General features: G+C 38.3%; 1 protein-coding gene across 2 annotated transcripts in view; it reads left to right on the top strand.

The window, feature by feature from the left end:
- Positions 1–12,276, top strand: part of pkn1a (protein kinase N1a) — a 48,715-nt gene that overhangs the window by 11,960 nt on the left and 24,479 nt on the right. Inside the window, exon 1 of one of the 2 annotated variants that reach the window (XM_082163509.1) lies at positions 9,527–9,829. The exons of the other annotated variant lie outside the window; for it this stretch is intronic. Coding sequence (XP_082019635.1) covers positions 9,740–9,829 — 90 coding nt within the window. The 5' untranslated portion in view covers positions 9,527–9,739. Of the gene's footprint in view, positions 1–9,526; positions 9,830–12,276 lie in introns of those variants that run through there. 2 annotated transcript variants of the gene reach the window in all.

Raw genomic sequence — 12,276 nt, 5'->3', positions numbered from 1 at the left:
ATTTTACAAATTCTAAATGTATTGTTTTCGGAGGTAATAATAATCCTTTCCATTATAATTCGACACGTTTTATTCATATCAGATACACATTGTGTAAGTAACTTTAATGTTTACTCTATTCTTCTCCCAGTTCACCAGCCACTTACTTTTATGTATTTCGGGAGAAGTGGATGAATGTGAAATTTACACGTGTTGTAAATCCAACAGATCCGATTCTCTGAACTGCGTCTGCGGCACAAATTAACACGGCGGCGCCCATCGCGCATACAGCTCAACTAACGCGATCGTTATAAAGGTGTTTAAACAACAATACACTTCCACTTGCATATATTTGACTATCGGAATATCAGATATTTCATGCCATAGCTAACACATTTGTGAATATTCTGAATAAAAAAGGAAAAATGACATAAAAGCAGATCATCATTCATTCAGCGCTGTTGACTTTAGAGCGCTCCGTGGATAGACTGAAGGAGTGGTCCGTGGAGCTCGCTGAACTCCAGACACACATGGCCACGTTTTCTGCGCGTTTATGACCCTGCTCTGCGTAAATGCATTGCCTCTTTTGACGCGTTTTGACATAGATTTCATTGAAGGTAAATTGGAGCGGCCACACTGAGCTGTGCGTAACGCCCACAGACTTGAAGTGAACGAGACAGAGGCTGTCCGGTAGCCTACTGTCTGAAATGGTTAACTCTGTGGGGATGCATGTGCAAAACAGGTTTAACTAATCATAAAGTCAATCAGGATACATAACACAGGCTACTAGGCCTACACTAACACCCCCCCCCCCCCCCCCACCCCCCTCAAGAATCCCGCCCCCCCTCTCACAATATAGTTCCCACGTCCCTGCCTACAACGTTATTCCATAACGTTATTCCACATTAACACTTGAGAAAGGATAACTTAGCCTACCTCACTCCTCAGCGGGATCTGCTCCTCATATCAGCACGGAAAATTTTCTCCATAAGGTAGGCTATATTATGCCTCTTTGTTTACAGCTGATGTGGGGGCGTTTCACAGACTGAAATGGTTCTCAGAATTTGCGTTTGAATAGCACGCGCTCTCCGGGGCGTGGTCAAATTACTTTTGAATGGCTCCTAATGAGCTCGACTGGAGTCGCTCTCTTTTTATACAGATTACAGAAGCTGATAATATTTGTTTTTTATATAAATTACTTCATTTAAAAGCTGCGATCTCAAGCTTTATGCCCGTGGGTCTGTTTGCCTGTTTGACTGAATTTTCGCGGAGTTATAGATAATTTTCGAACGCGTTTCAAATGGGAGTTTACTGACAGAGAGAAGGCAGAAATAGCATCATGTTAGTTTTTCTTTATTTGTCAAAAAGCAAAACACTTTATTTGTATTGTGAGTATACAGAAAAAAAATAGAAACTGAACAGGATCGATTGATGTATTACACGAAAATGAAAGATCAAAATTAACAGAGCATTTTGTGTTTATTTTTCATTGCTAAAAAAAAAAACGAGCAAAACGCGCGGGCGCGTTTTTGGTCCCCAGAGGGTTAAAGAGTATAGGGACAACCTTTTTAGACCATGCACCGACCATTTTTCCCGTCTTTAAACTAGCAGAAGTGGATTCGGACATGCCCTAAGTGCACTTGCGTCCTGCGCTTTAGACCATGCGCTTAGATCGTTAAAAGAGGCCCCATTATGTTTAAATCTCGTTTTCTTGGTTTACCGCGAGTACCATGTTTTACCATGCATAATATCTATCTAGCTCACTGCAATGTGCAACAAGTGTCTCATAGTAGCCGCATAGAAGCGAACGCACAGAGTAGTAGTATGAAACATACGTGATCGTTGTCATGCGGTGAATCCGGCCAATCGTGGAACAGCTGTGTCGTCATCAGAGCTAATGCAGCCCAGTGCAGTCGCTCTTGAGAAGCTGAGTTCTCCGACTACTCTCGTATCGCTCTCGCGGTACTTTGATGGCATACGTCACAGTCACGTGGCATGGGCGCTGTATCAAGTCGGACAAAATTTCTAACCGGCATGGGTCGACCGCCGATCGGTCTGCGCAGAGCTGCATGATAGTCGAATAAGCCTAATAGCTCCACTGCATCATCAAGCAACGCCTTTGTTTTGAATAAGCGACCTCTAGTGGAAGAAATGACATATTGTTCCTTTAAAGCAGCTGGCTATCAGTGGGTACCGGTACTGAAGGTATCGTCACATTAAATGATCGATTAAATATTTGGTTGGTGATTCAGCCTTGGTGAATTCAGTTTGGTGACCGCCAAAATATTGCCAATGCAGGAAAAACCCTGGAATAGGACCATGTTTAATCCACCACCCTCTCAAATAACGTATCACCCTGTGATAGATTTACTCGCACTCTAAAGAAGAAACTGCCTCTGTTTCATCACCATCACCATCAAGTCAGCCCACGTTTTTGCTTATGATAGTAGCCAAGCCTAGAGGAGTGGTGTGAAAAACACCACTCAGAACAGATGATAAGAAACACCTGGGTTTTCACCAGTTCACTGTAAACATGGGCTGTGTCCGAAATCACCCCCAGGGCTCAGTGCTAAGGTTTATTTCTACTGGCCCAGTCAGGCCAGTGGTTAAATTTATTGAATAAATAAATAAAATAAAATAGGCCTAGTTATTTTCCTCGTTATTTTTGACCCATAACCATAAGGTTGTGTGACACCAAAAACTACTTGCCAAACTTTCAAATAATCTTAAAGACAAGTAAACTGTCAGTAATAAAAAATAAGAACAAATAGTCAAATTGCAAGCAATAGCACAAATACAATAGAACAAACATACTCTGCTTTTCATGTTTTTCAGGTAAGTCCAGCTCCAACAGTAATTTTCAGGTTGAGGAAATGAATAATCAACTGTAAAATAGCACTGTATAGTCTTTACTGTATAAATTAAATATGGATTAATCCTTATTAAAGTTACAAAAGTTAGTCAGTCAAGAGCAGTGAGTGATTTTTGTTCTTTTCTTTGTCCTTTGTTGTTGATTAACATTAAAACAAAGACAGCAGCAGGTTTATTAGGCTGCTGTCTCTTTAAGAGCTGCACGGATCCAATAGACTATTAAACATGCGTTTTATTTCTCAACCGTTTATGTTCACTTAAGATATAACAGACTGTTTATTAGTATACTCGCCATGACTGGCATTTTTTGACGTAATTTTGTTTGAATATGTCCGATCAAGCACAAGAAGACCTGAAAGAGAGCTCGACTGAGCATTCGCATGCTGTCTGAGAAGCGGCTTTCTGGACACGCACTTCACACCTCACACTATTAAATTGAGTTCTCTTTTGCGTCTTCTTGCGCTTGAATATTTAAATTGTCAAGGCTTACAAACACTTGCAAATGATAAACTTCCGTGAAACTAAAAGATTCAATTTTTTTAGAAATGTCTGTTTGTTTGTTTTTTTGTCCATACAATGGAAGTCAATTGTCACCAAAATTCTAACATTCTTCAAAATGTCTTCCAATGCATCAAAATGCATATAGGTTTGGAATGACATGAGGATGAGTAAATTACAGAATTTTCATTTTTAGGTGAATTATCCCTTTATGACACTATTTCCTACAAAATGTTGTTTGGTTTTGATTGGGCTTCTTAAGAACATATAATCTATAACCTAACCTCTACATATACTATTTTTCATATAGATGTTGGGAAACCATTTTCTTTCTATTTATTTCTAATTAAAAAAAAAAAAAAAAAATTAAAATTACTATTATTATTTTAATAGGTCGTGGTGCAGAAAAAAATGCCCTCTGAATTGTGTACAGTGGAACTGGGCCACCTCTCACCCACTGACCCTGGACTGATCCTCCACTTTTGACATTTCCCCCACTCCTTGCAGTTCGAGGAGACCCAATGCAGTCAGGACACCGTTGATCTCACACCCACTTCCTTTATATTATTTTTGTAAAATAAAAGCCTCTGAAATGGCAGTCACTGGCAGTTAACTTTGGGCTCATATATCGACTGCAAGATAATCAGTTTCGGAAGCTATTATCTAGTTATTTAAAGTGATAGCTCAAATACAGTTGTAAGAGTATTAAAGAGTGTAATCCACTACACAATGATATCTCAGTCTGAGTTTGAGTGAGTACAATAGAGATTTAAGAAGGCCTTTTCCTCATGATGCCACAATGAAACTATTCATTTGAACTCAGTGTGCACTCACACACACACACTATTCATCTCAACCCATAATGAACACACTGAAAACCTCCTAAGGAACTCTTTGCCTCCACATGTGTGCGCACACACATACACAAAATGTGTATCAAATTATATTGTTAACATAAAAAAGCCATTAGTTTGGGAAATAATCAATCAGACTTATACTGTGTCTATACTGACAATATGATCTTGCCCCAAAATCTGCATAGATTTGGACATATCTAGATATAGGCTTGTGTATGTGGGCGTCAGTCTCTATTCATCAATCTGACGCTAAACAATAACGTTCACCACACAAGAATGTCAAGAATGCTCCAGATGTGTCGGTGTGTTTTTATGTAGTAAAGAGGCCATGAAGCTTTTCACTGGAAATATCTCTTCTGTTTACTGTATTTATTTATTTATTAATTAATTAATTAATTAAATTTTTACATATCTTCCTTTTATTTCCATCCCATTTTTTACTGTCACTGAGGTCAACCTTTTTACCTATTTATTTCTACTTTTTTTAAATAGTCGCTGTGTCCGAAATCGCAAACTGTTACATGTAGGTGCTACATTTGGTTTGAAACGTGCTTCGTGACCATTAAAGTACATTCAGTATCGTATGAATGAAATTCAGATTGTCTACATCCGCCATGTTGTCACTGTCATGTGACCTATGGTATTTGTTACGTTGATTCACTTCTATTAAATTTAGTAAAATTTTTGTTGTAATTTTATTTAGTTCATTTATATATAGAGAAGCTCAGTTCAGTTCTCATATAATGTTGTCAATGCAGGCAGATCAATATTATTGTTGAATATTAAATTAAATGTTCAATTAAATGTCCCCAACTAAGCAAGCCAAAAGCCAATGGCAACAAAGGTGAAAAAAGACGACAAAGGCGGAAAAGGCGTTATTGTGACAAACATCTGAGTGAAAACAGATTTTCGGAAACCGAAAAAATGTTGGGTGGGGAACTTGGACTGGATTGAGGCAGATCTGAATGCAAGCTTGCTGTTGATTGTATGAAAGGGCCGTGGTTTATTGCAGAGAGAAGCAAGCATGTCGTTTTCACTGGAAGACTGAGTTATGTCATTGATTAAAATTATGAGGTACATTTTTTTTTTTATTACATTATTATATTGTCAACAATTCCTCAGTGCATATTTAGAAAATAGATGGGGTGAATTTTCATTTCATGCCGACTTTCATGCCGATTAGTTGAGTACTTTTTAAGGCAACACACAGACTAGTGACATTTTTGAAAATAAGCATTTTTTCCCCCATAATTAGATTGCATGGACACCTTTACCCCAGTTTGAATATTGTCTTTTGGAATTTAGTTTTCTTCTTTAGTTTTCCCCCTTTCTCTCTTTCCTTTGTTCATTCTCACAGTATTTTGTCACAGTAACGCCCCTCTCCGTTTCTGTCTCTCTTGCATACGGATTCTTTATTGCTCTCCCTCTCAAGTTATCTTTAATTTGTAAACGTTTTTCGAATGTTCAGCTACAGATGAAACGAGGGTAAATTAATTCAGAGCTCATGACTGGGCAGAGAGACAGAGAGAGAGAGACAGAAGGAAGGAAGGACAGTCATTTTTTTGGCCTCAGGGCTTTTACTGAGCTCAGAATCGCTGGCATTCTCACGAGCCACAGCAGTTGAATAGAGCTCCCTCTGTGTGTGTGTGTTTGTGTGTGTGTGTGTGTGTGTGTGTGTGTGTGTGTGTGTGTGTGTGTGTGTGTGTGTGTGTGTGTGTGTGTGTGTGTGTGTGTGTGTGTGTGTGTGTGTGTGTGTGTGTGTGTGTGTGTGTGTGTGTGTGTGTGTGTGTGTGTGTGTGTGTGTGTGTGTGTGTGTGTGTGTGTGTGTGTGTGTGTGTGTGTGTGTGTGTGTGTGTGTGTGTGTTCGTTCAAGTAAGCGTGACCTGAGAATGAGCACTGCTCAGTTATATTTTGGATTGAACAGCACAAGAGCTCATTTTAGTCTCGCGTAGCCAGACTGACAGGCAGAAGGTCCGGACTCCCATCGTAGCTTTCATTTGTCATGGTTAGGGGCGTGAAAATGTCCCTATGATAACAGAACAGCGTGCATCATATAAATGATTCATTCAAGAACATTGTGCAAATTTACTGCAACAATGGTGCCGTGAACTTCACACACTTTGTCAAATCCAGCATTTAGTTGATCCTGATAAGGGCTCATTGTCACAATTGAAAACATGACTGCTACTACGGCTTTGTTTCCAGGCGGACCATTAATGAACGCAACACACATCTCCAGGAAATCATGTAGATTTCAACCAATCAGATGACCACTTCAAAACTCCCGAAGTGTTCCCTATTTTTTGTGCCTTGTACATCAGACGTTTAGCCAACGGTCTGTGAGCGTGACGTCTGAGGCTGAGACTAGGGTTGTCTTGGCAAATTTGTCTCCACAAGTGCTGTTCAGAGGTGCACTTATGTCTGTCCTGTGTCCTCCATTATCATAAATGTTTATTCATGACACGCATTCTTATTTGAAAAAGTGATCATCATCTGACACTCAAAAAGTAACTTTAATGCAGGGATAGCTTTGTTGATTATAATGTACCAAACTCTAAACTCTAAATCTAAAACAAATATTTGAGTGTAAAATCTGTTCATCAAAATTAATAATTGCAATATTAAGGGACACAATTAACTCTTTGATTTGTCATAACTGTGCAGCTCTAAATATTTATTATTATTATTATTGTTATTATTTTATATTATTACAGTGTGATATTAGTTACCTATTATTATTATTATTATTATTATTATTATAAATGTATTATTTTCTTGTTGCTACTACTTTTTAAATGGGAATTAAATAAACCGCTTTCTCTATTTACTTTTAAAACTTAAAAGTTATTTATTTTGTACTTTTTAAATATATAAATAAATAAATAAATACCACATCCACATCAAGTTCATGGGTTCAATTCCTGTGGAAAACACTGAAGAATATGTACAATATTCCATGCACATCCAAAGCCAAATGCAAATGTAATATAAATGGATATGGCAAGTGCAAGTATTTGCACAACAGTTTGCAAACAGGATAAACATGTTTCTTTTAATGATCTAGTGTGTGTTTAGTTTTGGGAGTTTGTTTTAGGATTTTTAACAAGTGTGACTCAGAGATGGTGTGTAACACACCCTAAACAACCTCCCCGCCCCACAAATACAGAATACAGGGCTCTTTTTTTGTTGGCAACATCATGCCGTTAAATCTTCATCAAACACAGGGCTTTTAGACACGCTTTGAAGACGCAGTTACTGTAACATTTAAGTGTCAGAACGACATCTGGAATCAGATCTGAAGAGAAGCGGAGTGGAATCTGATTGTTTATAGTGAACTCTCCAGTTAGAAAAAAAATGTGTTGACATTTACCCCCCCCCCCCCCCCACACACACACACACCCACCCCGCTATTAGCTTTATACTTATAGACCGTTATATCTCTCAATATTTTTCTCCCCTTAAAATATTTCTTCTGACTTTTAATGTCCAATTATGTGTCTGCATTCTGTCTTAAACAAAGTCTGTTATTATTACAGCAACAATCTTCCAAAGTAACATCAGTGAAGGTCCCTCCCGCAAACTGATATCAAACAGACACTTTTACTCTTATTTCATTTACCAGTTCTGTTCACACCCCCTGGTGTTCAAGTATGGTAGAGCAACCTGTATTCCACACCCGAAACGTATGTTCCTAACTAATCTCCACTGTTCTTTGATACACCAGAGATAGAAATCAGTGTCCGAGTGTGAGTCTTCCTGCGGTCCTCCTTGTAGAACTGTCGTACACCAGATGTGGGTAATAATAAACTCTCAAAATATTCATACCGCATGTTATGATTTACATTTATGCGTTTACAATGCACTCAAGGTATACATTCCCTGGGAATTACACTTATTACCTTGACATTGCTGGCACTGTGCTCAACCAGTTACTATAGGAACAAACCAAATCTGTTAAAAAGCAATGAGTGATTTTCTTTTTTTGTTTTGTTGTTTGATTAAAATGAATGTCACAGACGGCAGCAAGTTTATTAGGCTCCTGTCACTTCTTGCACAGATCCAATATACTGTTACACATGTGACTTATTTCCCAACTGTTTATGTTCACATAAGACATAACCGACAGTGTTTGAGTGAATACTCACCAAGCTGGGCATTTTGACACATTTCTCAGTGTTTTTAACCATTTAGGTGCAAACCTGAAGATCAAAGTTCACTTTGCATGTCCGTGTTCAACTCTGTCTCGGAGCGCGTGCACAGAAAGTCACTTGGGAAACAGTATATTTTGTGGCTTAAAGCTGTTTTAATAACTTTTTATTATCGAGCAAATCCTGCAGTGTAGCAACAGTAGACAGTATTTTACGACAATCACTGTTCTAGCTGATTTGGACGTTAAGTTTGGATGCACCGCTGTGAAGGAAAAGTTGTTGTTGAAGTGTGTCTGCTCTCCGTAAAGACGTTGCAAATTTATTGTCCTTTTCAAACAGACCTTTTCTGGACTGTATAGACCTTATGCGCCAGAGAAACGAGGGCGCCGCCATCTTTAAAATATTGTCTTTTAACTTCTGTTTTTGCGGTCGCTCTGTATATTTCTATGGCATTGCTGTCCAGGAGTAATAAGCTTTTGAAGTGGATTTACTTAATGTAAAGTTAACGAAAGTTATCATGAGGACTGTGATGTTTAAAGCAGATGACTTAACAAATGTCAGTCGACCGGGAAGATTTTAAAACGAGCCGTTCATTAATAAACACGCAGAATCGCTGTGAAAATACAGACCGGAAGTCAAAAGACAACGAGCGCATCGCTGAAAAGGGGCGGAGCTACATAAGGTCTATAGGCTTTAAAAGTGACCATCCATTTGTCCATTATGCCCTTTCTTACACTTTTTTTTGCATCCTCATGCTTGGTCTCATTTTTTGTTTATCTTTCAAATGTCCTATTCTCATAATTTTTCCTCCGCATTGCAACTCTTTATCACTAATTGATTCTGTTTTTTGGGGGGTAAAGTGTAATACGGTTATTAAAGGATTAGTTCAGATGAAAGTGTGGCAACTGACGCAAAACCTTCATTATACCAAAACCGTGACATTTCTTTTCTTCCTGTGGCCTCAAATGACTGACATACTTCATGCGTTTTGTTTAGATGATTGTCTCTGTATCATGCCTTGTAAACATGTTTGTAAGTAGACTACGCTACATGCATGCACACACACTCACAAACATGACTGGAGAGAGTTTAGATGGACTTGTAGAGGGTAAGGAAGTTGAGGGGTGGGGCTTAGTCACACTTTCTTTCACTGACTTAATCTGTTGCTTTGCTTTTTTTTTCTCCTCCTTCTGCGTCTCACCCCCACATCGTTTCCGTTTTTTCGCCTTTCTTTAGTCGAGGGGGAAGCTGTCTCTGTTGTTTCATGAAGTGAAGTGGGTTTGATAAAGAGCCTTACGGCGGGGGGGCGAGGTGGACTGACCGCCGCTCTAGAGGGAGATTTTATTAGCAGACTTTATCACAGCGCAGGGAGATAGAGGGTGTGACATGGCTTACGAGGAGGGAAGAAATGCATCCCTCAAAGAGCAGCACGACGTCGACGACGACATCACACACCCAGAGACACCCAGAGAAGTGGTAGGCTTGCTAAAGACGCCCCAAATCCTGATCGTAAACTGGCTCTGAGTTTTTGTTGAAGCATACTCTATCATAAAGTCTTAGTCGATCTTTTTTCAGTGAGTTCATATTCAGTGTACCATAGCTGCAGTGATGTGAAACATGTTGTGCAAGAATGCAAATCCGTTGTGCATAAACCATTTTGTTTTTCTTCAGTTTAAAGAAATGTTTTGTGACTTTAATCTAGTAAATTAATATTGTATTACATAAATCTACTATTTGTATTTCAAAAATAAAAATTATAAATACATTTATATGCCACTTTAAATAATCTTAAATAAAAAATGTGTACAATTTATTATAAAATAAATTGCAATACTTTACATGTCAATTTGCACTTCCTTAAAAATACACCATCTTTGGATTTCAAATTTTCTGTTGTTCCTGTCTATTTCTCTATTTGTATCTCTTTTGTTCCCGAGGAGTTAAACTTTTCCTGTGTGGGCTGACATTTGTTTTCTTTGTGGACCGCGTCCTCCCTCCCTCCCTCCCCCAACATCTGATATCTTTGCGAGTTGCATCACGTCATTTCCTCTCATCCCCCTCTTCCTCTATGACTCTCCCTTGTGCTGTTTTTCTGTCATTGTTTACGCTTTTCCTCTGCCTGACACTCTTTATATCCTGTCTCACTCTCTTTTGGTTCTTCTTTAGTCCTTTGTGAGAATTGATGCATGTGAGCTGACCTACTGAGTTGGCTTCAGATGTTGTCTCAGATGAGATCTGATGACTTGCGTTTGGTCGAAATGGTCGAAAAGATGCTGTGGTTGTAGGCTTAAACCATTGTTGCTGAAGTCGTATCGTTGTAACCACATCAATTAGCGCTGGTGTCATCATGTCACAGAAAGAGTCCTACAGAAGAGTTTTTAGGGGTGTTTTTGCAGTGAACTGGTACTTCTGTCAGCCTCTGGGTGCCAGCACTTTTAAGTTTGGAAATGTGGTAGGAATTGATGGATGTTTTAATACACTATGTCCATATGTTTCTGAATATGTTCGATCTATATCCAGGACACATTTAGAAGTCTCACTAAATCCTCTAAATATGTATGTACCAGATAAACCAAATATAAATTTCATGATAAATGGAAGATATTAAAAGTCTAACCTATTTTCTGAATAAAAAAACACTAAGAACTAAAATCAATCATTTTAAATGCTAATATTCTGAATGCACTATTTAAGAATCTCAGCATATTTATTCTGAGATTTGTTAAAGATTACATTTAACAGTGTTATTAAAATATTATTATTATTATTATTATTTTTATATTAACTTTAAATGACCAAGACGGTGCCAATATCCTTGTGGGCAGCGCGCCGACATATAGCGCAGTTGCGCTTCGGGAGTCCCGAGTTTGAGTTTTGGCTCATGGACCTTTCCCAATCCCGTCCCCCTCTCTCTCTCCAATTCTGCTTTGTGTCAACAAACTGTCCTATCATAATAAAAGGCAACCCCCCCCCCCCCCCCCAAAAAAAAACGTAAAAAAAAACCTTTGTGACCAATAGTTGTGTAATCTAAATATAAAAAGATGGGAAATTAGCATGCATAATTAAATATACGATCTGCCAATACTGATAAAAAAAAATCAATACCGATATTGTAATGATTTATTGTACATCTCTTACATCTCATGTTTTGTTGTAACTGGCATTTGGGGTTAAAATGATTACATTAGACATTTCAACATTCTTTCAACCACATGACATTTAGTATAATAATATTTGTATATGATATTTTACAATAAATTATTTTGAACAAATAAATGCAGCATAAGGGGCCGTTATGCAGAACACATTTTTCCATTCCAATGCCCTACTTTTCCATTGTTTTTCTATGAAAACACGTGCTAGATGGGTGTGTATGACCATTGCGCTCACGTCTTTTGCAGTCTCTCACACATGAGCGCTGCGTTTTTTAAGATGCCATGTCAAGTTAAAAGAATTTAAACTTTTACACGCAGCGACGCTCATCAATATCAGTTGATGATCAAAATCAGAAGATCCTGGAGGGCTGCAAGCTTTTGTTTACAGTAGCTAGTTTGCAACTGTTTTAATGGTGGCATCGGAGGAGGGGTGTGAACCCAGACAGATCTCCGTTCGGTCGTTCTCTGAGCAGTGCCAGTTTTTATCAAGGTCAAATGCTCTAGCCAGTGAGATTATTTTCTTTTTTTCCATGTCAAAAATAGTAGCTATCTGTGCTTCTGTTTGGCTATTTCCGTTATTGCACCACGTCTCAAAAGCGCATCTTGTGATCCTTGCTTTCTGCACTGCTCTTTTTAAAAAACCATTAAAAAATGTTTTTAACACAAAGACTCGTTCTGTGAACATCTTTCAAAAACATTACAAAAATCTCACCAACCCCAAACCTTTGAGCTATAGTTTAGTCGTAAAGTCAGATTCATTTACATATA

The sequence above is a fragment of the Leuciscus leuciscus genome (genome assembly GCF_965113295.1).
Source record: "Leuciscus leuciscus genome assembly, chromosome: 3".
In the NCBI taxonomy this organism is placed as follows: Eukaryota; Metazoa; Chordata; class Actinopteri; order Cypriniformes; family Leuciscidae; genus Leuciscus; species Leuciscus leuciscus.
Note: the sequence above shows the minus strand (reverse complement) of the source record. Positions and strands in the feature narration are given on the sequence as shown.